We start from the raw sequence: 27,148 nt of genomic DNA, 5'->3' as shown, positions 1-27,148 counted from the left end.
CTAGGGTGAGACGGAAGAGGCCTCCCTTTCATCTTTACGTGGAATCTTGGAAATTGCACAGCACCATGACGTGCGCCCAAGACGGAGGTGTAGACGAGGAACAAAAGAGAAGCCCCGCGGTGGCTGTGGCCTCTCCGCGCACGGCCGCCCCGGGGCGCGCGGCAGCTGGCAGCCTCTCCGCCCCGCTCCCCCGGCGGGGCCGGCCCCGGGCGGGCGAAGCGACTGGGCGCGCCGTGCAGTGGAGCCTCCATCAATCGTTGAGGACCAGGAGAGGGTGGAAGGCGGTGGAGAGGCTGGGTGGAGGCTGAGGGAGGGCGAGCGAGAGAGGCTGCGGAGCAGGAGGACGGCAGCGCCGAGGGACACACCGAGGGGAGGCTCCGGCCTTCCAACAGGCGGGAGCCCAGCTCCAGGGGCGCCCGCAGCTTCCTCCATCTTGGTTGATGGAGGCGGGCAGCGGCGTCCGGGTCTCCCCGCCGTCGCGCCTGTGCCGTGCCCCAGGGCCCCTCGGATGCAGACGCTGGAGGCAGGGGCTGTCCCCTCGGGCCGAATGGCGGAGTCCAGTTGGGGCTTCCCGGGGACAAGTTTCCCAGCCCCACGGGGTTTGCGTTTGAACTGGTCCCAAGTTCCCACAGCAGTCCCGACAAAATGGAGGACGTCGTCTCCTCCAGCAGCCATGACGGGAGGTGGGGGGACAATTCCCCACGGGGGTGAGGCGAGGGTGGAAGCGCTTCCACTCTCCTCCGGGCGTTCGGGAATCCACTTCACCTGCTGACCCAACCTCCCACTTTGCCTGGCTCCAGCCCCTGCCCGGGCTCGGCCCTCACGGGGGGCTTCAAGGAACTGGCCAGGGAGGGCGTTGGGGACATCGAGGCCGCGTCTCTCCTCGGGCAGGGTCGTCGGGAGCCGCCGCAGCGGCCCGGGCGCCCAGGCCCGAGCGAGGGCAGGCGGCCCCGGCCTCAGCCTCTCGGGCTGTTCCGGGCCCCGGAGGGTCCCCCGTCCCCCAGGGGCCGAGCCCGCGGCCGGTGCAACGGGCAGCGCAGCTCGGGCTGCCTGACCCTGACGGACCCGGGGTGGGGGCGGGGTAGGAGGCGGGGGTAAGCAGGGAGCGGACGCGGCTGAGAGCGGAGGGCTGGCGGCGGGGGGAGTGGAATGGAAACGCCGGGGGCGTGGCCTGCGCCTGACGGACAGCCTCTCGGACCACCCCCTCCAGGGGGGTCCTGAAGGAGGGCAGAGATAGCCAATGGACGCGCCCGAGGCGCCCCGGCCCGCCCTCCCCTCCAGCCAATGGGGGCGCGGAGGACGGGGCCTCGCCGGGCTCGGCCGCGCCGCCGCCGCCTCCGCCTCCTCCTCCTCACCAGCGCTAAACCCGGGACTGGACCGAGCGGAGTTGTGCGTGTTGCCGAAGGGGGGTGGGCCGGGGGAGGGGAGGTTCGTTCCGCGGAGCCGCAGCCAGAACCGGGTGAGGCTTAGCCCCGCTGTCTTTCCAGTCCGGGTCCGCCGATAGTGGGGGTGGCTGGGCGCAGCGCAGCCTCCGGAGGAGGAGGCGGAGGCGGGGGCGACTGGGGAGGCGGAGATGGGTGAGGGCAGCCTCCGGAGCCTCCCACCGACCCGGGATTAATCCCCCGCGGCGCGCTGCCGTCGCCGCTGCCGCGTCGGGGCCTCGGGGGCTGCGCCGGGCTCCGCTCATGTCAGAGGCGCCTTCGCGTGCGGCCCGAAGGGCTGCGGGAGCGAGGGCGAGGCCGGGCGGGCTGGGTGAGGCGGCGCCGGGGGCGGGGGTCGCCGGGGCGGGGGCCGCGGGGCCGGGGCGGCGGGAGGTCGCGGGGCATTTTTCCTTTCTTCGCGGCGGGGGCAGGGTGGGGGAGGGGTGCCTCAGTTCGCCCTCCCGCTGCCGGGCTGCGCTCCCGCCCGTCCGCCGCGGCCCGAGGGCCCCAAGTTTTTCGGGGCGAGGGTGCTGCCTGGCGCCCGCGGGCCCCCCGTCGCTGCTCCCCTGCCCGGCGCTGCGCTGCGCGGCTCTCCTCCTCACGTATTGTTTGGCTGGGTCTCTAATGGCGGACGGGGAGGCAGCGCTGCCGGTCGCCGACCGCGGGGGGGGCAAGTCTCGGGCTCGGGGCAACTGCTTGGGGCAAACGGGGGTGGTTTCAGCGCAGCGGGGACGGGAGCCGCCCCTTACCTCCAGTTTGGCGCCCGGAGTGTCGGGGATGACGCTGGGTGGGCCAATTTAGGAGGGAAGACCGTCCTCGCTGGCGTCGAGGCAGCGTTTGCCTTGCCCGGCTCCCCTCCCGGCGGCAGGCTGGCCGCCCTCGCCCCCGTCCGCGGCGTGGAGGAGCGGGTGCCCTGCGGCCCGCCGCCGCGCTCGCTGGGCCCGCTGCTGGCGCCCCTGCCCCGAGAAGGGCGGCGGAGCGGGGACCCTGCGGCCGCCGGACCCGGGCCCTTCCTGTGCTGGCCGTGCGAAATCATTCCCGTCTCTACTCTCATTCTAGGACCGAGAATCACCTTCAGGCCAGTCTGGTGAGGCTTTGGCAGAAATTAAGGAGGAAAACATTTCTTTTGTGAGTCATTCTAATTCTACACTGCTTTGGTGTTTAATAAGCTTTAGTGCAGTAGTAGGGTGTCTGGTGGCGTTTACCGTGCTGTTATGTTGAAGGCAGAGAGCTGATGGCCTGGGTGCACCGTGTCTCGGGAGCCAAGCCCGAGTAACCCCTGAGAACGCGCTGGGAGTGGGCGCTGTCATTTACCCTACGGGGGCATCTCTAGAATTCCGTGATAGGACTTAGTTTTATTTTAAATGCTTTGCATTTAAGTTTTTTTCTTGTTCTTCAGTGGACAGAAATAACTTTATTTTATATAAATATTTATAAAATACATTTATAATACATATAAATATACTGAATCTTCTGTTAAGGTTGACGAAGAGAGTATGTTTTGGTCTTATATTTGAGGAAAATTTATATTTATGCATCCTGACTGTCATCCAGCTAACATCACAACAGGACATACATAATCTAGTTGTCACACTATTCGTGATTCTATGGAAGACCACTGAATTGGTAGTGACAGCCTGATCCCTCCATTATGAAGTTAATGTGTCCTTTCCTTGTTAACAGAAAGTAATCTTTGTGGTTCATTTTGGAACAATAAAATGCCCAGGTGTCGACATGGCACTGCTTGGCAAAAGCCATGCTGTGGTAGGCATCCCACATATAAAATACAGGAAGATGGGCGTGGATGTTAGCTCAGGGCCAGTCTTCCTCAGCAAAAAGAGGAAGATTGGTAGTAGTTAGCTCAGGGCTAATCTTCCTGAAAAAAAAAAGCATTCCTCAGCAGAGTGTTTCTAGGATGTTTGCAGCATAATATAGTACAAAGGGCTAGGTTTCAGGAAGCTCAGAATGAGGGTCATATCTGTGTTCTCTTTATTACTTTGGCAAGTGCAAACTAAATAGAGGTCAATAAATGAACCTATATTATGCCCATTTACAAATGCGCATCTTGTTTAATTAAATGCACTTTTATTATGCACGTTGTATAAATGAGTAAGTTATGTTTGTCTTCCAAAGATTGCTATGAAGATTGAAACGAATATAACAATATAGGTAAATATTTAAGATTAATTAGACACTTGTTGAAATCCTAGGATGTAGGCAAAGTATTTGCCTGAATCCCTTCTCAAGGGAGAGAGATATAACATTTTTTGCACTCTTTAATATGGTCTGGGCAGAGGGTAGGGACTTGCATGTCCAATTGTCTCAGTGAAAACCTTGGAGTCATATACTATCCCCATTTACAGTTTATACCTTAGAAAACTAAAACTCAATGAGGTGAAGTAATTATAATTAGCTCAGTGCCATGCAGCTAATTAGCTAAACCATAACTTTTTCTGTTTTTGAATAATATTGTAGAAATAGTCAAAACTTTTCTGTAGTCTTCTGTTTATGGAGTTAAGAAAGTGATAATTAAATTATATACTTTTAGGAGTGGTTTAACTTTTTTATAATCTCGAATTTGAAGATAGGTAAATATTTAGTCTTTTTTTTTTGAAGATAGGTGACTGCAATGAGCTTAGCATAAAGAATGCCCTTTCAGTTGTTTTCTTTGAGGATACTAAGATAAGGACCCAGCACCCACCAGAGGATGCTATGAAGTCAACTATAGTTCTTTTCCAGAAACTGTTCTTTTCTGTTTTAGGTTTATTTGAATACAGAAAGGACTAAGAATTTGTGTATAATGAGTTCTTGTATTTCGTAGCTCAATTTACACTAAATTATTGCTGATTTCCTTTGAAAATCAACCACATAATAAGCTTACTGGATGAATGTTAACGATGATCTCAATTTTTGTGTTTCTTTTATAACCCTTTTAAACTGGTCCATTAGATTTGTTACTTCTTTATCTTTGAAATAGACTTATTTGAATGTTGATTTTGTTTAGTGAGTTCACTCATCTTAATAAAAGATAACTAGTTTTTAAAAATTGTATTATACATTAATTGCATATAATGTAACGGCTATGAAATAAATTCTAGAGTCAAGATTTCTTGGATTTGAATCCTGACTACCCTTCCCAGCAATGGGGGGGACTTGGGCAGGTTAAGCAGATTACTTTATCTTCTGAGTCTTAGTTTCCTAATGGGTGAAGTGGGAAAAATAGTTCCTACTTCACTTACATAAGCATTAATTGAATTAATATATTTAATGGCATTATTCTGTTAAGAATAAATGTTATCTATTACATGACTGTAACTATTATCAATTAAAATTAGTTGGGAAAATTTTTGATTAGAAATGTTATTTATTATTTAGCATATTTCAATATAAGATGTTTAAAATGGAATGATGTCTGCCATATAAAGTGAGTTTTCTTAATCATTCTACTACTTCATTCTCTTGAGTTTCTAACTAAGAAAACTGAGGCTTACCTCAGCTGTGCATCTCTCGTTTCTACGTTCTTACATACATTCCAGCTAGACTTACCCTTTCTCCTCTTGCCTTTGAGATACAGGTGATTTCTTAGTCCTGATCACTTCCACTACTACCTGTGCACATATCCTTATCTTCTCTCATCTGTTTAAATGCTTTGCTGCACTGATCATTCACGTCTCCATATTCTTCAGCTGTGTCTCTCTGCTAGATCCTTTCCTTTGTCATACCCTAGTGCAGACTAGCTACACAGAAGTCTTTGTTGAATATAACAGAGTGGTTAAGAATTTGGGGCCTAGAGTTAAGGCCCTGAGTTTAAGTCCTATTTGGGCTTACCCAGAACAATTTAGTTACTTAGCTTCTCTTTACTGATGTGTAAAATGGATTAAATTCTACCTGTATCATGGGGTTCTTTTCAGAATTTTTTTTTTAAAACTTTATTTTTCCTTTTTCTCCTAAAGCCTCCCGGCACATAGTTGTGTATTTTTAGTTGTGGGTCCTTCTAGTTGTGGTATGGGGCATGCCACCTCAGCGTGGCCTGATAAGCAGCACCATACCCACGCCCAGGATTAGAACCCTGGGCTGCAGAAGTGGAGCACATGAACTTAACCACTTGGCCACGGGGCTGGCCCCTTTTCAGAATTTTATGTAAAAAACCCCTAGCATTATGTCTGGCAATTCCTAGACAAGGAAAAGAAAGATTTAATCACCTAGTTGTGTTGAAAGCAGAGAATTTAAAAAAACAATGACCAAGACACTGGAGAAATAGGGATCGGACAGTATTATAGCCAGTTCAGTAGATAAAAGTATAAGTAGTATACTGATTATATTTGGACTTTGGGTTATTGGTACTTGATAAAATTATTTTGTTACTAGGGCCAGCCCAGTGGCATAGCGGTTAAGTTCGCGCACTCCACTTTGGCAGCCCAGGGTTCACTGGTTCAGATCCCAGGTGTGGACCTATGTACCACTTATCAAACCATGCTGTGGCAGGCATCCCACATGTAAAGTAGAGGAAGATGGGCATGGGTGTTAGCTCAGGGCTAATCTTTCTCAAAAAAAAATTAACAAAACAAAATATAGAAATAAAATTTTTAAAAAATTTTTAAAAAATTTTTAAAAAACCAATTATTTTGTTACTATTTTCTATATCAAAGGAAGACTTAGGTGTTTTTTCAGTGTAAAGGGTGAATAGGTTAAATTGAGTAAATTTTTTTTTAAGGGCTACCAAAATTTGGATAATTCACTTTCATCAAACTCCAAAGAAGTAAGCATTAAATTGTTAATGGGAGAGGAAAAACAGAATGGGTGAGATGTTTTTCTCTAAAACTTAGAGAAAAATCACATAAAGAATTTAAAATTTCATTTGTGTTATTTCACTGCAGTGAAATGCCATAATCTCGAACTTTTTTTTGTTTGTTTCTCTCTCTCTTACAGGTTCTTTGGCATGGATAAACGTTCAGTGGGAAGATTAGACTTGACTGAACAGACTCCTCTTTTATTAGGGAGTAAAGCCATGGCAGCTAGTCTCACGGATGTAGGAAATTCATTTGGTGACTCAACTAGTCCTTTAATTAATAGATCTAGAAACTCATCAATGGAAGATGATGATGATGATGATGATGTTGTATTTATTGAATCTATACAACCTCTTTCAAATTCTGCTCCAGCAATAGCTGATCAAAGAAACTTTAAATTTGCTTCGTCAAGAAATGAAAAGCTGCAAGGAAATTTTTCCGTAATTCTTCCTTCCTCAAGAGATCTGGCTTCTCAGAAGGGAAATATAAGTGAGACAATTGTTATTGATGATGAAGAGGACATAGAAACAAATGGAGGGAAAAAGACAAATTCTTCCAGTTTTATTGAATGGGGACTTCCTGGAACTAAAAACAGAGCCAAAGATTTGGATTTCTCCACTTCCAGTCTTTCAAGAAGTAAGGTAAATGCAGGAATGGGTAATAGTGTTATCACTACAGAACCAGACTCTGACATCCATATTTCTAATGCTACAGGTATAAGCTCTGTATGCTGGGCGAGATGTGAACTTAATGATTACACATATAACATCACTGTAGAATACCAACTTGGGAGATGTCGCTAAAGGACTGCAGTCAAGTAGTTTTGGTGTTAATATACAAACATACACCCCATCTTTAACTTCACAGACCAAGACTGCAGTAGGACCTTTTAATCCTGGTAGAGTGAATGTGGCAGGAGATGAATTTCAGAGTGGAGAATTTGCAACTCATCATAGTCCTGGTAAGCAGTAAGTAATATTAAATATTTTCCTTCTACCCCAAATAAGTTTTTGGCTGTTATTTTTGGTACCTATTTAGTTTATTTACATTCTATATGTGAAATATTTTATTTCTCTTGACTTTCGTATTAAGATAGAATATTTTACTTAGTAAAACTGTGTGGTCTACTTGGTTGCTGTATTTTGCAGAATTAGTAGTCTGTTTTAACAATGTGATTTACATCTAAAGTGTTTTAATTGAAAACCTTCAATTACTACCACCATCCTTGTCTATCTTATTTTAATACTTGTCATCTTTATTTTAATGTAAAAATGATAGAATAAAAAGATGGATAGTGAACTGAAGGAATAAAGTAATATTACATAATAATTGAGTTTAATTTGTAATTATGTAACTTGAAATTTCAGTTTTTGCTTTTCAAGTGTTTACTTTTTGCTTGTTTGTGATTTTCATTTTTAAATCAGCATTTCGTTAGTTGCTTCACTTTAAAAGTTGGAAGACTTTCTTGTCTTTAAATCAGAGACCTATATTTTAAAAACTTTTATGTAGACAGTCTTCCTCTAATAAAATACAATGAAAGTTATTAAAATACAGCAAAGCTTTTTTGTGGCTTTTTCATGACTTAGGGTGTGGCTTTTTTTTTTTTTTTTTTTTGAGGAAGATTAGCCCTGAGCTAACTGCTGCCAATCCTCCTCTTTTTGCTGAGGAAGACTGGCCCTGAGCTAACATCCATCCCCATCTTCCTCTACTTTGTATATGGGACGCCTACCACAGCATGGCTTTTGCCAAGCGGTGCCATGTCCACACCTGGGATCCAAACTGGAGAACCCTGGGCCGCCAAGAAGTGGAACGTGCAAACTTAACCGCTGCACCACCGGGCTGGCCCCGGGTGTGGCTTTTTTGGGTTGATATTTTTGTTTGTTTTGACCATTTTAGTGCTTTTGCTATTGACCAACTTACAGTTTTGAGGAAGGCCTGAAAAGTAACTAGCACTAAGAACCTAATCACTTATTGCTTTAATAGAATGCTAGTATTTTTCTTTTCTTTATTTTGTTAAATTAATCCTTTTCTCTGGTTATAAGAATACTAGGTGATTATTAAAGATTATTTGGAAAAAAATCATAGTTAGAGATAAGAAATTAATATCTGTTACCTTACCCCACTATCTACAAGTGACCACTATTAAAATTTTGACCTGTTTGTTTTCAATTTTTTTTTTAAGATTTTATTTTTCATTTTTCTCCCAAAGCCCCTCAGTACATAGTTGTGTATTTTTAGTTGTGGGTCCTTCTAGTTGTGGCATGTGGGATGCCGCCTCAGCGTGGCTTGATGAGCGGTGCCATGTCCACGCCCAGGATTTGAACTGGCAAAACCCTGGGCCGCCGAAGCAGAGCTCGAGAACTTAACCACTCGGCCACGGGACCAGCCCCTGTTTTCAATCTTTTTTACCTGTGGTTTTTGAAAATATAATTTAGAGCATATTATATATAGTTTTGTGTTCTGTTGATTTACTTAATCTAAATTTTTGTGTGTCATTTTAAAAACAGAAGTTTCAGTGGCTATAAAATATTCCTTTGTCTGAGATACTCATTCCTCTACCTTCAGCATTTATATGGTTTCCTATTTTTCACTGTTGAAACTCTACACTAAATGTCTTTGTTTACATTGTTGTTATTTCTATAGGACAGTTGTTCTCAAACTTTATGGTCTCAGTTTCACTCTTGAAAATGATTGAGGATCCCAAAGATTTTTTTATTTATATCTATTATCATATTAGAAATTAAAACTTCTTTAAAGTATTTTCACTTAACAATAATTATGTATTATATGACAAATACCATTTTTAATGAAAATAACTTTTCAAAACAATTTAGTGGAAAGAGTGACATTGCTTTACAGTTTTGCAATTCTCTTTAAAGAGATATATCTAGCTCCTCACTTCTATTTTTACATTGAATGTGTTTAAATACTCTGTTTTGTTTGAAATATAAAAAGAAAATCAGGGGGCTGGCCCAGTGGCATGGCGGTTAAGTTCACACATTCCACTTTGGCAGCCTGGGCGTTGCTGGTTTCGATCCTGCTTGTGGACCTGCATTCCACTTGGCAAGCCATGCTGTGGCAGGTGTCCCACATATAAAATAGAGGAAGATGGGCATGGATGTTAGCTCAGGGCCAATCTTCCTCAGCAAAAAGAGGATTGGTGGCACATCTTAGCTCAGGGCTAATCTTCCTCAAAAAACGAAAATGTATCCTTACACAGATAGTGGTTGTAGAAGGTAGCACTATGTTAATAGCCTTTTTAGATAATTATGGATATTTTTTTTCTTTGACCATATTTTTTTTCCTCCGACACAGCACCAAAACTTGAGAAGTGGTAGTTCCTTAAATGTTCTTACAGAGGCTAGCCCAGTGGTGTAGTGATCAGGTTTGCATGCTCCGCTCCAGTGGCCTGGGGTTCACCAGCCTGGATCTCAGGCACAGACCTACACACTGCTCATCAAGCGATGATGTGGCGGTGTTCCACATACAAAAAAGTAGAGGAAGATTGGCAGAAATTTTAGCTCAGGGCCAATCTTCCTCACCAAAAAAAAGAAGAAGAAATGTTCTTACAGTATGGAATATGAAACCATGTAAGGAAGTTTTCAATACTCTATTACATTAAAGTTCATTGACCTTTGACCTTTGTATGATTTGGGATATTGTGCTTTCGTTATTTGTAAAATATTGATTTACCAGTTACAGAGAGCTTCTCAGTGTTGACACTTTAGAAAGCTGTTTGGGGCCAACCCTGTGGCCGAGTGGTTAAGTTCACATGCTCTGCTTTGCCAGCCCAGGGTTTCGCTGGTTTGGATCCCTTGCATGGACCTACACACTGCTTATCAAGCTATGCTGAGGTGGCATCCCACATAGCAGAACTAGAAGGACCTACAATGAGAATATACAGCTATGTATTAGGGGCACTTTGGGGAAAAGAAGAGGAAAAAAAAAATTGGCAACAGGTGTTAGCTCAGGGCCAATTGTTAAAAAAAAAAAGCTATCAGGCTCACAGTGGTGGATACGAGTTTTCAAAGATTCTAATTTTCACTTAAAAGCTCAAATTTTCTCATTGGCGACGAATGCTTTCATTTTTTTCTTGAAGTGACAGGCTTATTTGATATATTTTCAAGAAAATGTCTTGTCAATAGCCAGTCATTCTTTCAAGTAAAAATGGTATTTTGTGATGAAAGGCTAGTTTAGCTTGCAGTGCAACAGTTTTGCAAGTGCTTATCCATTTTTCCTTTGTACTTTGTACTGTCAGCCATTGTACTTTCGTATGAAACAAGCGGTTTATGCATGCTGCCCTGTTCTTCATACAGAATATTAAGAAAGGCTGAAATTTGGTAAAATTAATACTAATTTTTACTGTTTCATCAAAGGACATCTGTAGTATAATAATTTCACTGGCCTTTGTCCCTGGTTCTTGGGGGAGAGCCTAAATTCTTGGAATTTCCCAAGTAATAGGAGGATCTTTTCTATTCATAAGCCCTTTGGATCACACCTGAATTTGTGCTAAGAGATCAGGCGACTAAGGCTGTGGGAGGATCACCAGAAAAGCCAACCATGTGATGTATAGTGTTGGGGCTTTAAGCTAGCCCTAATTCAAGGGAGGAGAGGCAGGCTGGAGATTGAGTTGTCATGTGCAATGAACAGTTCTATCAGTCATACCCATGCAGTGAAACACCAATAAAAACCTTAGACACTGAAGCTCAGTGCAGCCTCCTGGTTGGGAACTCATCAGTGTGCCAGGTGGATGATGCTACCTGATTCCATGAAAAGTGGGCACAGAAGCTCTGCATTTGGGACTCTTCCAGACTTCATCCTATATATGTCTTCATTTGGCTGGTCCTGATTTGTATCCCTTATAAGAAAACGGTGATTGTAAGTATAGAGCTTTCCTGAGTTCTTTGAGTCATTTTAGCAAATTATCAAACACGAAGGAGGTCTTAGGAACATCCCAGATTTATAGCCAGCTGGCCAGAAGTACTGGTGGCATCTGAAGTGAGGGCAGTCTTGTTGGGGACAATGCCTTTAAACCTATAGGGGGGTCTGATGCTAACTCCAGGTGATTGGTGTCAAAATTGTATTGACCCATTTGTGTTGGAATAAAAAACATAAATGAAGATGACACTTTTTCTTTCTTTTCTGCAAGTGCGTGATAGTGAAGGGAACTTTAGTAGCACAGTTTGCTTCCACTGCCAGCAGTTCGACCCATCATTGTTTTTGTGCCATTAGTGCAAATGCCAACACAGTGAAAAAGGCAAGTAATCTCAGTATTATTATGGAAGTGGTTTGATCTCAAAGATCCCTTTTTAAATTTCTTCTTCTAATACAGTGTTGAATAGAAGTGGTAAGAATATAAAGCCTTGTCTTGTTCTTGACCTGTGGTGAAGGGGAAAGCATTTGACATTTCATCATAAAGTATATTATTAGCTCATGTCAAATATAATTAGCTTTTTATGTTTATAATTCATTTACTAGATTGTTATTTGAGGTTGTTTCTAGTCTTCACAATTGTAAATAGGTTTCTCATGAATATCTCTGTACATTTGGCACATTTGTGTTATTTTCTTGAGAAAAGTTTCTATAGGTGGAACGGTTAATGCAAAATTGCTCCCACCTAAAAGTTGTATTACTTTTCTTACAATATAAGAGGGGTTTTTTCCATATTGTATGCTCGCCTCAGGGGTAGGAGTATTATTTAGTGTTTGCTAAACTGATCAATGAAAGGTGATACCATCTTAATTTAATTTATACATTATTGAACTTTTAAAAATATGTTTGTAAACTTTTTATGAATTCATTCATGTTTGTCATCCATTTGTTGCTATGGACATCTTTTGTTTATTGATTAAGAGTAAAACCTGAGAAATGATATCATTAAAAACTTGGGATCTCTATATTGAAGGAATTGAAGATGTTGAGGACTTGAAATAGTGTCTGTTGGAAATCATACTTTTGGATTTATTTCTTTCACTTACTTTTAGTTTTGTACTTATATCCTAAATTTTAGATGTATATTTGTGCGAGCATGAATTCCATTTTATGTACATAGAAGCTCTTAGGTGGAGTTGAAACCAGAAGCCTTTCCATGTATCACTTATGTTTCAGCCTTGACTATTTTCCACTTTCTGGAGTAAATTGAAGTTGTGTATTTAATGGCAAATATGGATAAATAAGATCCTCTTCAATTTAAAAGCATAGCATACATTGATACTTAACTGTAGTTAGATACTATACTATCATTCTGCTCAAATTGTGGGTATAATTGAGCTTAAAAACATTGTTTGATTGAAGTTTTGATTACTCTTGGACTTATTTTTATTCTTGCCATCTTTTTATCATTAATTCAAAACTATATTTTACATTTCTATATTTTCTCATCACATAAAATATCACGATTTTAAAACAAAGCCAGAAAGCACGAAGTGACTCACTTGACACTCTTAGTCTAGAATTCTAAAAAGAATGTTCACCAAGTGATCAGGTAAAGAGTGATGGTGAAGATGTTTGAAGCTTTCTTAAAGGTTAAGGCGCTTGTCAAAAGGGCAGTCGTTTTGTCGTCGTTGTTGCTATTTTTTATTCTTTGTTTAACTTGAATGTAGGACAGTGAAAGCGGCCTAATTTTAGTATTAACCTTAGGTTTTGTTTTTCCTTAAGAGTCAAAGCTCCCCCAGAGTGTCTGACTTTAGTTGCCGTGTGCTTCCCACTTCTATAAACTAAAGATTTTCCAGCATAGGAAAAAGAAAATAAGAGCAAGATGAGAATTTCTGAGTTGAATAATATTTAAATCTAGGGCTTAGAGTTCAGATTTCATCATATAAAATTAGGCTCTGCATAAAGTACACAGAAAACTTCTGCATTGCCTCTTATGAAAATTATGTCCCTTGGAATGGACCTTTGAGTCATTTAATCCTTGCATTAACCTTTGGGGTAGACTATTTTTCAGTGAAGGCTCATCACATGTCTTTATATAATTAGGAAAAAACTCGTCACAGAACATACCTAAGTTAGAAATTTTTCTTGCATCTGTTATATTTTTATTGCATTATTGACATTTCTGGCCATGATGCTGATTCTAGAGAGTTCTGCTTCTGATAACAATAAACTAGGTAATTCTTAGCCCTCCTGCAGAGAATAATTAGAGGGGGGAAAAGACAAATTATATAAAATATCTATTGAAAACATCATAGAGCTACAAATATAGTGAAAAAAAATTAGAGTTCTAAGATCTGAGAAGAAGGAACCTCAAAGAAGTAATCTGTTACTTGGGGCTGCTTTTCTCTTATGGGTATTGTATGTGTTCATTTCCAGAAAAAGCTTCTGAGAAAGGCAGAGAATGTAAGTGGGGCTTTCAACAGACTCACAGAGGCACACAAGGAAGGATGCAGGTTATTTAAAAAAACCCCTTCCAACCCTTCCAACATCACCCAGACCCTCATCTTTTTTTTCAGTTTTTCATATAGAAACAATAAAAAACAATCACGGGTAGGAGGAGGCAAGGCCATATGAAAGAAAACCAAGAGAAAAAAGCAGATAATAGAAGTAAGTCCACAAGGAATCCAGCTAATAGGATTATCAGACACAGATTTTAAGAAAGTATACAGTTTAACTTTAGATTGAGCACAGCTAAAGAGAATATGAATGAAATGTGGAAGATAATACTAGAGAAAATTATCCAGACTGAATCATACCCAAAAGAGTGGAAAACAGAAAAGAATGTAAGAGACCTATGACACTTGATGAAAAGGACATGTAATTAATGTCCCAGAAGGAGGAGGAAAGAAGTGAGGCAGAAGAGGTACGACTGATAATTTTCTAAAATGAAGAAAAAGCGTTAACCTACAAATTCAAGAACCTTTACAAATCCCAAGCAGGGATAAGAAACCATTGAAAGACATGTACAGAAATCATGGTCAAAAATTGGAAACAATCCAATGTCCATGAACAGAATAAATAGTATTGGCCACACAATGGAATACTCGACAACAGTGAAAAACAATGAACTACTACATGCAGTGTGGATGAACCTTACAAAATGTTAAGGAAACTAGACACAAAGCGTACATACTATATGATTTCATGTATATGATGTTCAAAATAAGACAGAACTAATCTGTGAAGTCAGAATAGGGATGGCGTGTATGAAAGGAGGGATGTTACTGAGTGGGAAAAGACACAAGGAAGGCTTCTGGGATACTGGAAATTATGTTTATTTGGGTGGTAGTCATGCAAGTATAATCATTATAAAGAATTTCATTGAGCTCAGTACTTAAGATTTATAAACTTTGTGTATATGTTTTCTTTAACAACCAAGAAAATCTCACCAAGACACTGAAAGAACTTTCACCAGCACACCAGCGTTAAAGAAATAGCAGGGGCCGGCCTGGTGGCACAGCAGTTAAGTGCACACGTTCCGCTCTGGCAGCCCAGGGTTTGCCAGTTCTGATCCCGGGTGTGGACATGGCACTGCTTGGCAAGCCATGCTGTGGTGGGCATCCCACATAGAAAGTAGAGGAAGAAGGGCACGGATGTTAGCTCAGAGCCAGTCTTCCTCAACAGAAAGAGGAGGATTGGCAGCAGATGTTAGCTCAGGGCTAATCTTCCTCAAAAAAGAAAAAAAGAAATAGCAAAAGATTATTCTTTAGGCCGAAGAGTTCAGATGCAGGAAAAAAATGAAGAACACCTAAAAGGTTAAATACTAGATCTAGTACTTACTGGACTTTTGGGCAAATCACCTAACTTCTAGGTCTTAATTTTCCTTGCATAAAATGAGGGATTTGGACTAAAGCATCTAATAGGCCCCTTTTCCTAAAATTTATTCCGGGGAAAGGGCATGGAAGAACTTGGTTGAGAGCTCTTTGAGTTTAACCTGGGGACACTAGTACCAAAAATAAAGTAAAGTAAAAATTTGATGAAATAAGAAACTTTGAATTTAGGAGAAATTAGATAGTTGCAGTATAAACAGGGGAAACATCTGCCTTATGTATGCACCAAAGCTAAGGGGAAAAAAATTCAGAACTTGAGCAGTACGGTTGATGTCTCACTTTGCATGAGTATATATAAATGTGTCCCCATTAAGTATGGATAAGTCTATAAAACTTAAAAGCCCAGTGTTCTTGTATTCAAGGCTCTTATTTCTCCCATGTTAGACAAATCTTGTAATGGTTTGCTATCTTTCGTTTCTGTTATTTATTAAATCTACTTTATTATCTAGATGATATGCAGAGAAGTTTGATCTCAGAATGCAACCTATGTTTATTCTATAGATGAATATGTAATTTTTGTTTTCTAAAGGAATGGTTCAGAAGAAGGAAAATTTAGCAGTAAAGAAGCTTCCTTTCTGAGTAGTCGGTGATAAAAACTTGTTTATTTTTTTAAGATTGGAACCTGAGCTAACAGCTGTTGCCAATCTTTTTTTTTTTTTTGGCTTTTTCTCCCCCAAATCCCCCCAGTACATAGTTCTATATTTTAGTTGTGGGTCCTTTTGGTTGTGGCATGTGGGACACCACTTCAGCATGGCCTGATGAGCGGTGCCGTGTCCGCGCCCAGGATCCAAACTGGTGAAACCCTGGACCGCCAAAGCAGAGCATGTGAACTTAACCACTTGGCCACGGGGCTGGCCCTGAGAATTCCTTTTGTTACTTGTTCTGTTTTAGTTTTGCCTGTAAGATAAAAGTATCTGGAAATAGGACAAAGAAAGTTAGAAGCGGTGGATGAGAATTTAGAAATGAAAATAGAGTTGTTAGTGTTTGTAGTATCCTGAGAAGCCTTTGGAGCTGTGATAGGTCGAGGAGGCCGTAGCCTTCTTGCTAATGACAAAAACTATTTTTGAAGAAAGATGAAAAAATTCAGTACTCTAGGGCCTTATTTCTCAAGCGTCACCATCACCCAAAAGTTAATTAGAAATGCAGAATTTGAGGCCGCTCCCCAGACCTACCGGATTTAGAATCTCTGTTTAAACAAGATTCCCATATGATCTCATGGATGTTAAAGTTTGAGAACCACTGTTAACTGTATATAATATCATACCATTTTTAAGCTAACGATAATAAATAATGAAAGAGTCCCTTGTGAAGTTAGGAAAGCTGAGTCTTTGAGTAATCCAACATGTGTATTAACGCCTATGAAATAATATTTTAGAAGACTGGGAAATAATTGTAGAAAGAGTTGCTTTAGAATGTTACGTCTCACTTATATGCATCTCAAAGTATTTTGGAGGGAAGTGTACTGATGTCTACATATTACTTGAAATACATAAAAGTGACAGATTGGTTAGAGGGATGAGTAGAAAGAAAGATGTGTTAAAGCAAAAATAGTAAAATAGTGTAGAATCTACTTGGTGTGCATATGGTGTTCAGTGTAAAATTCTTTCACCTCTGTGTGCTTTCAATTTTTCATAATGTTGAGGGGGAAGCTGTAATGAAAATGAATGTCATATACCAGACTCTATACTTATTTTTGTATTTGCATATTTGCTTTATTTTATAAGGTATTAATACTTTCCTCTCAAATAAGAAAAAGTGGCTAATACTTTTTTCAAGTGCCCTGTGTACCAAACATAATGCTTTACTGTATGCATTATCTCATTTAGTCTTCATAGCATTCTGATAAGTTAGATATCATTACCAATTTGTAGCTGAGAAAACCAAGACACAATTTAATATACTTGCACAATCTAGTAAGTTCAGAAGATGCATTTTGAACTTGGGGAGTCTGACTTCAGAGATGGTGGCTCCCGCATTGCACAATTCCAGGGGCACATTTACATTGTTGGCACATTAGAGTATCATTCACTTAGAATACAAAGTGGATAGTTACCACGAGATTGTGCAACAAGGCTGCCTGGCCTTAACCAGTCGCTTATATTGCTGCCTTACTAGTCTCTTAAACATGTGTAAAATGAAAATTTTAAATATTTTCCTGTTGTGAATTTTGAATTGTTCCATGACTTTTTTGTGCCTTTTGTTTTTAAGATTCTTGGATCTCCCAGTCAGCATCATTTCCCCGTAATCAGAAACAGCCAGGGGTGGATTCTTTATCACCAGTGGCGTCGCTTCCTAAACAGATTTTCCAGCCTTCAGCCCAACAGCAGCCCACTAAACCAGCTAAAATCACTTGTGCACACTGCAGAAAACCTTTACAGAAGGGACAGACAGCTTATCAACGAAAAGGATCTGCTCACCTCTTTTGTTCTACCACCTGCCTTTCTTCCTTCTCTCATAAGCGTATGCCAAAGAAGCGCAATGTAATATGTAAAAAGTAAGCTGTGCCTTTCAACATGGCTCCATATGGTTGGATACTGGCAGTATAAATATGTGTTCTGAATGTAATCAGAGAGCTGCATAGATTCATGGGTGGAGTTGTTGCTGTGATGTCTTCACGTTTGTTGAGCTTGAGTTATTCTGGAGTATGTCAGAGCTGTGGGCTCATTTGTACTCTGCTTATTCTTGGCAGTAAAATGGAGTGTAGGTATAGAAATAAATTGATCTTCTCCCTGCTACTGCCTCTGCCTCACTCTCTTCCCTGTCTGCTACCTTAGTTCTATCAAGTTGCTGCCAGCCTTTTTGAATGCTTCTAAAAATCATGAGAACCTGTGGCGAGGTTCTTGTGCTACAAAATATTTTTACCCCCAGATCTTCTCTTCCCATATTATTTAGGAAGTCTTGGCAATGAAACCAAAAAGAGGATTTTACTGGATACAAAAATTATAGTTGATTCCTGGGATTAAATTATGAGAAAGTCAAAAATGTCAATTATTGTTCATATATCTAATTTTTATTAAAATGCAGTGTTCTTAAATTGTGTGTCTATCACTTGTGTTTCAGAGATGCATCTACAAAAAAGGCTACTATTGGTCCTCAAGTGGAGTCAAGCGAATTCTTCCAAGAATTTTGTGGTACATCTTGTTTGTCTCCCTATGAAGACAACCAGAATCTTAGAAAAAGAGTTCTGAATAAATCAAGATGTACAATCTGTAGTAAATTAACAGAGGTCTGGATTTTTATATCTTAAGTTATTATCTAGGCTAACAGGGATAATTTTAAAGTGCTGTTATATGCTCTGCTATCTACATAATGCACATCGTGAATCTACACAGTGAAGTTAAAGGGAATAAGAATGTGTTAGAACTGTCTTATGAACAAATATCTCATTTGCATAGTATGGAGAGTACACATCTGTTACTATGGAATTGGATATACTCATAAAGCAATTGTTTTATGGTGGATTTTGTTCTTCCTAAGCCACACTAAAAATGTAGATTCAGGACATGAAGGAAGCACCCAGTGGCACAAAAGCATGTAGAACACGTGGAGTATGTCGATAACTTCACATTTCTTAAGGGGTATTGCCCTCTCTAGTTGCTGAAAGAAGAAACATGCATCCAGGCAGTCTGATTTAACGCAGTCCTTGGTAACTGAATTTGGTTGGTTGCCCCAGAGCCGTGCAAATCCACGACATGATTTTATCTCAGTTTCCACAGAGCTAAGTAAAGCAAGAACCACCTTACTTAGATAAACACAGACACCATCCTGCATGTGCATAATATCGATTCCCTAGCCCTTCCTACAAACTTTCTAAGGCAATGAGGTTTATAATACCGAGAATTCACAATCAATTTTTTATAAGCAGGCCATATCAAAATCTTCTACAACAGTTAATTTTCTGTAATTCTTAAATGTTCTCTGGTGAAGTTATTACTGATTTTGTTACTTTTTGTTCTACGAATCTTATTTTTCCTCTTTTGTAAAATCAAAGAATTTTACAAAGAAATGAAAGAATAACGAAATGTGCTTTTTAGTCTTTTTCCTGAATATTTCTTCCACTGAGAAATTACTAGAGATTCCTTGTTTCTGTTGAAGAAACTAGTTAACTCATTGCTTACTGGGCTAATCCGGATCATTGAATATTAATTTTTAATACTGGTTTTTCTTTTAGATTCGTCATGAAGTCAGCGTTAATAATGTGACACACAAACTGTGCAGTAACCAGTGCTTTAATAAGTACAGGTTGGCCAATGGTCTAATAATGAATTGCTGTGAACAGTGTGGAGAGTACTTGCCCAGGAAAAGTGCTGGAAACCATGTCCTGACGATTGAAAGTCAGCAGATGAGATTTTGCTGCCAAAGTTGTATTAATGAATATAAACAGGTAATTCTTTATAATGAGTTTTAAATGATCAAGTATGTAACAGCTTCTTTCTATTAGCTTACATTAACCAGATTTATTTTAGAATCTCAATTTGGTTCCTTTTTTGCCATTCTGTCATTGAGCTTTCCCATCTCAAATGAGTATTGAAATCAATTGATTGTTGTAAGTAAGCTTGTTTTAAATTTTTACTCTGTGCAGACCTTACAGTGAGTAATTCTTTTCTCTACCATTTTGCACTCCCATTTTGCTTAATAAGTTCTAGTTTCTCCATATTCTCACCAAAATTAGCTATTGTCTGTTTTAAGCTATTCTGATGGATATGAAATGATCATCTTCATTGTGGTTTTAATTTGCATTTCCCTATAACTAATCTTCCCTTTTCATCATTCATATATCTTTTATAAAGTGTCTATTCAAGTCTTCAGCTATTTTTTTTTATTGAGTTGTCTTTGTATTATTGAGTTATAGGAATTGTTCATATATTATGGATACTTTTTTTTTTTTAAGGTTTGCCACCTCCCTTTTTTTTTTTTCAAGATTGACCCTGAGCTAACATCTCTTGCCAATCTTTTTTTTTTTTTTTCTTCTCCCCAAAGCCTCTCAGTACATAGTTGTATATTCTAGTTGTAGGTCTTTCTGGTTCTGCTATGTGGGCTGCCACCTCAGCATGGCCGGATGAGCAGTGCTTGGTCCACACCCAGGATCCAAACCCATAAAACCCTGGGCCCTCAAAGTGGAGCATGCTAACTTAACCACTTGGCCCTGGGGCTGGCCCCTGGATACGTATCTTTTGTAAAGTAAATGTATTCAGAATATTTTCTCCTGGACAGTGTCCTACCTTTTCGTTTTCTTAATGTTGTTTTTGAAATGCCCAAGTTTTTAATTTTGATACAGTCCAATTTACTATTTGCTTTTCTGAGTAATACTTTTTCTCTCGTTTAAGGAATCTTTGCCTACCAAGGTTATGAAGATATTTACCCATGTTTATTTCTAGAAGCTTTTTAGTTTTAGATTTTATGTTTAGGTCTGTGATCCATCTCAAGTTAATTTTGTGTATGGTATGAGGTAGAGGTTAAGGAATTATCATTTACCTAATTTTAAGACATTAAAAACCTCAAAACATCACATTGTATGCCATAAATATATACAATTTTTATTATCAATTATACCTCAATAAAGCTTGGGGAAAAAAGACATTAAAAAGCTACAGTAATCAAGGTAGTGTGGTGTTGGCATATAAAGATAAACAAACAGATCAATGGAATAGACAGCCCAGGAATAGAACCACACATATATAGTCAGTTGATTTTACAAGGTACTAAATTATTTTGATGGGGAAAAGCAAGATTTTTTTAACAAATGGTACTGGAACAATTTTTTGTTTATATGGAAATACATGAGCCTTGACCCCATTTTATCCTATACACAAAAATTAATTCAAGATGAATCATAAATGTAAAACTAAGAACATTCTTAACCCCTCTTTCACTGGATATGGATTTATATGGTTGGCTTTTAGGAAGAAGTAACTCTGAAGTGCTAGGCTTAGCAAGAGATAGCAAACAATAGATGCCCGTAGTTGACTTTAAGTTTTTGCAGGGAAGGCTTATTTATGTTATCGTTACTGTTTTCTTTATATATACTACACCTCATATTTAACAAAGCTTTTGGATGTGGCTTACCGAAGAGCACAATGAACAGTTAAAAAATAGGCAAAAAGACTTAGCATAAGTCATCTTTTCAAAAGAGTATATGGCAGGGCCGGCCCAGTGACGTGGCAGTTAAGTGCACACGTTCAGCTTTGGTGGCCCAGAGGTCACCAGTTCAGGTCCCAGGTGCGGACATGGCACTGCATGGCAAGCCATGCTGTGGTAGGTGTCCCACATAAAAAATAGACGAATATGGGCACAGATGTTAGCTCAGGGACAGTCTTCCTCAGAAAAAAGAGGAGGATTGGCAGCAGTTAGCTCAGGGCTAATCGTCCTCAAAAGATAAAAGTATATGGCAAATATAACTTAGTGAACTTCTCATTTGGTAATAAATGACTATGTTAGGTCTTAATATTTTTACGTCTTTTTTTTAATGGATGATTTACCTGTACCTGCTTAGACCATGAGTTTTTGCTAAGTTAAGGTCACCAATTTTTACTCCTAAATGAAGATCAGAGGAGGCAAAAATGGGAGAATATGTATAGTCAAAATAGGCAACAACCATATATCGAGGCTTTCTTGAATAACTATTGTCTGCCACTCTGATCACTAGAAGAAAGTCTGTTTATTCTACCATATGTATATCAGTAATGCAAAATAGCTCATAAATAGTTCATAGTTGACAAATATAGAAATAGTTGCACGCAATACAGATGTTTTACAAATGTATGTCTTTTCTCCTACCACGTTACTGTTTTTAAATGATTAGTGGCAGGCTTTCTCACAACAGAACGCCTTAGTGGTGTATGAAGACCTTTTCCTTTCTCAGAATAGCATACACAGTCATAAAAGGTAAAGACTGAATCTTGGTTTTACCCAGTGACATAACCAGAGGTTTTTTTGTCCCCTGGGGACATCGGCAATGTCTGTAACATTTTTGATTATCACAACTGGGGGAGTGCTACTGGCCTCTAGTGGTTAAGGGCGAGGGATGCTTCTAAACATCCTGCAATGCACAGAACAGTCCTTCACAACAAAGAATTGTCTGGCCCAAGATGTCAGTAGTGCCACAGTTGAGAAATCCTATAACCAAAGGGATAAGCAGGTGGCTGGATGCTGAGTGTGTGGGGTAAGCATAGTGAGAAGGAGAACAGCTAAATTTTCATTTTTCTTAGTGAGAAGTCAGTGATGATGCCTACAAATAGGAGGAAAAATCAATAAATAGTGATGTTATAAACATGTTACTTGGATATTTAGAAATAAAAACCAGAAGAATCAGCTAAAAATGCTGAAAATAGTTGACTTCTGGGAAAGGGGAAATGGATGTAGGTAGTAGGGGACTCCTGTTTGTTTTGATTAATCAGGTATAACTAGTTGTTGCTTTACACCAAATGTATATTGTTTTGATTAAATAAAACCTTTAAAATATGTTAAAGATACTGAAGTTCAGAGAAAGTGTCTTACCCACAGTCACACAGCTAGATTTGACCTCACATCTGAAACTTTATTAGTAGACTCTGTTGCCTCTGATACAAATACCTGAGGCTGGGATCTATATCTGATTCAATTAATAATCTCCAAAATAACTAGCCTTATATGTGCGGTGACTCAGCCTCCTAACTGGCACACTTCTGAGAGTGAAATGAGATTCTGTTAATAAATACAGTGCTGTCTATCTTGGTACCTTTCTTTCTAGTGATTTTCCCCCCCATTTTTAGTGACTTTAGTTGATTGCTGCCTACCTCACCTGCCTTTTATTTGGCTTCAGTTTTCATTCAGGTCATCAGTAAAAATGTTCGTTGTGACAGATGAACGTAGTACAGCCCTAAAGTATTTTTGAGCTTCATTTTCAAAGAATCTCAGGTGAATGTCCCTGGATAGAGTGCCTGAGTGACATGGATGAGAAAGACAAGCAGTTTAACCGTGCAACTTAGAGTATAATGTGGAAAATCCATGAGCCTTTGCACCAAGGAGTACCTGGATCAACCGCCTTTGTCTTCAGTTCTTTGGTATTAGACCATATTCCGTAATTGTCAGATAATTACAAGTATCCTCAATTGAGTGTATGCCAATAATAATAGCTGACATGAGTTTACTGTGGTGCCAGATACAGCTTTACATGTATTTTGCATTTAATGATCTAAATAATCTCCCTTTCTTGTTAGTGTCATCAAGTCTACTCTGAATCTTAGTGAATCTTTACAGCAGAGTGTAACCCTGCCTGGTGTTTTTGCACCATCGTCTCACTTTCCAGTGCTGTATCAGATAATGCTCTGCTCCTATTCATAGGGTTTTCAATGGCCAGTTTTTTTGGAAGTGGGTGGACAGGTCATTCTTCCTAGTCTGTCTAGTCTGGAAGTTGTACAGAAAGCAGAGCTGTCTACTGTGGGTGACCCTGCTGTATTTGAAATACCAGTGGCATAGCTTTTAGCATCACAGCAACATGCAGCTGCCACAGTATGACAATCGATGGATGGTCTAGTTCCCTGAATGGGAAACATACCCAGGCCAAGAAACATACCCAGGCCAAGACAGTGAGAGCACCAAATCTTAATCTCTAGACCACCAGGGCTGGCTAAACAAACTCTCTAGTTAGGTGCCATCAATATGCTCATTTTATTGCTGAGGAACTGAAACTTAGGTAGTTAAGTAACTTGCCCAAGGTCGTACAATTGGGAAGTGGCCCATCCATTGTGAATTACAGCTATAACAACTTGACTACCTATTCGTTCCCAAGGAACTCAGGAAGGAAAGAGAGAAGACCATAGCTTGGGCTTGGTTATGTGAAAAATGACACTGACTACAGTCCTTGGCTTTCTTGTTTGTTTTTATATCTGCTCTTCTAGTAGTCTTATCCAATCCCATAGTCTCAATATATTTTTTGATGACTTCCAAAATATATTTGCAGATCATATTTCTTCAGTTTCAGACCAATATATCCATCTATAATCTCCACTTGAATGTTCCATAAATACTTCAAACACTGTGTCTAGAACTGAAACTCTAAACCTGCTTTCCTTCTTTGTTGCCCATATCAGTAAATGATCCCACCACTCAGTCAGATGCCGAGGCAGAATCTTAGAGCCATTCTTTCCTTAGCCCCTAGAGCCACTCAGTTACCAACTAATCCAGATTCTACTTCCTAAATATCTCTGAACTCTGTCCTATGTCTCTTCCTCTCATCCTAGACACAGCCACCGTCATCTCTGCCAGATCTGATTACTCCCACAGCTTCCTGTTGCTGTACCTTTGGTCTTCCTTACAGTTGGAAATCCATAATATAATCAGAGAAATCTTACTAAAGTACAAATTTGATCATGTCACTCCTGCTTTTTTTACTTCAGTGCTGCCACATTGCTTTCAGGATTAAATTAGAACAAAGCTTTTCTTAGTTTTCGTAAGCTGCATTGTATACAGTGTTTAAGTTGTGCTGAGTACAAAACTATTACAGCTAACAGGATGCTGTTCACATGCTGTACATCTTTGTTGTTTTGAATCTTTTTTGCATTTTTATTTTATTGACTCCGAAATAGGTAATGTCTTTTTATTAAATAGAATCATACAGTATGTGGTACTCTATGACTGGCTTTCACATACACTGTTTTCAAGGTTTCATCCATGGTGTATCATATATCTTGTTTTGATTGCCAAATAATATCCCATTGTATGGAGAATACCACTTTTCAATTTTTTTGAGGAAGATTAGCCCTGAGCTAACATCTGTGCCCATCTTCCTCTACTTTATATGTGGGATGCCTGCCACAGCTTGGCTTGATAAGCGGTACATAGGTCTGCACCCAGGATCCGAACCACCGAACCCTGGGCTGCTGAAGTGGAACGTGTGAACTTTTACCTGCTATGCCACTGGGCCGGCCCCCACATTTTTATTTATCCATGAGTAATGGACATTTGAATTATTCCTACTTTTTGGCTATTATGAATAACGTTGCTATGAACCTTCTGTACAAGTCTTTGTATGGACATAGATTTTCATTTTGGCATTGCTGGGTCATATGGTAACTCTGTTTAACTTTTGAGGACTTGCCAGACTGTTTTCCAAGGCAGCTGCACCATTTTTCATTCCCACCAGCACCTTGGGAAGGTTTTAGTTTTTCCACATCTTTATCAATACTTATCATTATCTATCTCTTCATATTATAGCCATCCTAGTGAGTATGAAGTGTATGTGGTGGTTTTAGTTTGTCTTTCTTTGATGACTAGTGATGAGCACTTTTTCATGTACTTATTGGGCATTTATATATAAATTAATTTTCTTAGTGTTAACAATTCTAAGATAAATTTGTAATCTGTTGCTCCCCAGATAATGGAAACAAAATCAAAAAAGTTTCCAGCATCAGAAAACAGAAAAAGGAATGCTATTACAGAAGAAAATGAAAGGACATTATATGGATCCTTGAATACACTTTTGGAAAAAATAGAGGGAATACCAGAAAAAAAGGAAAAGACTTTAGATCTACAGATTTCAGCAGAATGTAGCACGGACACATCACTGATCAAACAGGATGTGAATTTACCTTCTTTTATGTCAACCATAGCTGATAAATTTCAAGAGCAACTGGAAGAGAAAAAATCAGAAGAATCCATCATACCAGTTGTGCTTTCTGCAGATCCAGGTACATGGCCTCGCGTTTTGAATATCAAACAACGGGACACTCTTGTTGAAAATGATCCACCTCAAGTAAGAAACTTTAACTTTCCAAAAGACAATACAGGGAGAAAATTTTCAGAAACTTATTATACACGAATCCTTTCAAATGGTGAAAAAACTACTAGAGCTTGGCTACTTTATTCAACCTCAAAGGATTCTGTGTTTTGTCTGTATTGCAAACTCTTTGGGGAAGGGAAAAATCAACTGAAGAATGAGAATGGGTGCAAAGATTGGCAGCACTTATCACATATTCTTAGCAAGCATGAAGAGAGTGAAATGCACATCAACAATAGTGTTAAGTATTCAAAGTTAAAATCTGATTTAAAAAAAAATAAAACTGTTGAAGCTGCAGAACACAGATTAAAAGAGAATGAGAAAAATGATGGTGTGCTATTGTTGTACACGTAATATACCTGATTTGGTTTTTGACATGACCGTCTTACAGTTACTCAGAAAAGATCTGTACCCTCACAGTACCATTGTGTTGTGAGGCTGCTTTACAGAATAACTTGCAACAGCTCATTAGCAATAAGTATAATAGTAAAGAATCTTTCTGTTCCAAATTCTAAAGCTAATTGGATTCATAATTAATTCAGATTTCAGTAAAGGCACTTGTTAATTTTTTCAGTCTGTCAATTCACACCTTTTTAAATTGGTATTTGAGGACTGACATTTGACAAGTTTGGTTGATTTTCTGTTCTGATTACATGGAAAGAGGGAGAGAAAGGCTTAAATTTATCCATACCAGTTTGTACAAGATACGTGAACAAGCGTTATCATCATTATTATTAAAACATTCAGAAGCAGTTTAAGAACAGAACGGGATGTGAAACTGCACCTTTTTGCTATTAAACCAAATACTTGTGATTTCTTTCTTTTGAGGAAAACATTGTTTTATTATTTGAGCAAAGCAGCATCTTTGTTACGTTAAATAAATAAAGGTGGTTAATTTGCATTTTATTGGTTTTTTAATTTAATTTGTAAATGTTTTCGCTTTTATTGTTATGTGAGAACTATAAGCATAAAGAGTGTATGCCTATTTTTATGTTGGTATAAATATAAGAAATATTAAAAATATATTAATCTTTAGGTATTGTGGAATTTTTTTTCCTCTGAAGGAGACTGAGTGCTTGAAATTTCAGAAATACACTAATAAAAATTAAAGAGCTCAATGTTTTCAGATGGTCAATCAGTGTCCCTGTCACTGTGTATTAGCAGTTCTCCCTTTTGTTCTGATTTCCGATATCGATTTTATCATATATTCAATTCTTATGTATACTTGGGCTTGTCTCAAGGCTTTTCCTGTGAAACAAAATGACATATGAGCAATGACTAGAGCAGAACAAGATGCATTCTTCTTGGTGGGGCTGACACTAGGAGTACTTGCAGATTCTGTGAGTGATGCCAGTGCATAAAACTATTTTGGGGAGACTCAGGAAAATCATTCTCATTAATCTATAACCATTTTGT

General features: G+C 39.7%; 2 protein-coding genes across 15 annotated transcripts; one reads left to right on the top strand and one right to left on the bottom strand.

Annotated features, from left to right (window-relative positions):
• Positions 1–2,731, bottom strand: LOC111768712 (nascent polypeptide-associated complex subunit alpha, muscle-specific form-like). The gene is made up of 4 exons (XM_023621959.2): positions 2,627–2,731; positions 2,268–2,476; positions 1,609–2,204; positions 1–1,559 (listed from the first exon to the last, which is right to left on the bottom strand). Exons 1-4 carry the CDS (start codon positions 2,729–2,731, stop codon positions 1–3), a joined length of 2,469 nt encoding a protein of 822 aa, XP_023477727.2.
• ZMYM5 (zinc finger MYM-type containing 5) lies at positions 1,247–26,867 on the top strand. 14 transcript variants are annotated; one of them, XM_070239406.1, is made up of 9 exons: positions 1,247–1,459; positions 2,481–2,549; positions 6,351–6,852; positions 7,079–7,172; positions 11,361–11,468; positions 17,185–17,470; positions 18,037–18,202; positions 19,148–19,360; positions 25,331–26,638. In XM_070239406.1, exons 3-5 carry the CDS (start codon positions 6,361–6,363, stop codon positions 11,441–11,443), a joined length of 669 nt encoding a protein of 222 aa, XP_070095507.1. In that variant the 5' UTR covers positions 1,247–1,459; positions 2,481–2,549; positions 6,351–6,360; the 3' UTR covers positions 11,444–11,468; positions 17,185–17,470; positions 18,037–18,202; positions 19,148–19,360; positions 25,331–26,638. The 14 variants fall into 14 exon arrangements, with proteins under 14 accessions (XP_070095507.1, XP_070095505.1, XP_023477120.1 ...); XM_070239408.1 differs by having other exon boundaries at positions 1,452–1,577; XM_070239407.1 differs by lacking the exon at positions 1,247–1,459 and adding an exon at positions 1,619–1,752.
• The last annotated feature ends 281 nt before the right edge of the window (positions 26,868–27,148 follow it).

Source organism: Equus caballus, chromosome 17 (genome assembly GCF_041296265.1).
Source record: "Equus caballus isolate H_3958 breed thoroughbred chromosome 17, TB-T2T, whole genome shotgun sequence".
NCBI classification, from domain to species: Eukaryota; Metazoa; Chordata; class Mammalia; order Perissodactyla; family Equidae; genus Equus; species Equus caballus.
This window is presented reverse-complemented; position numbering and strand designations above follow the sequence as displayed.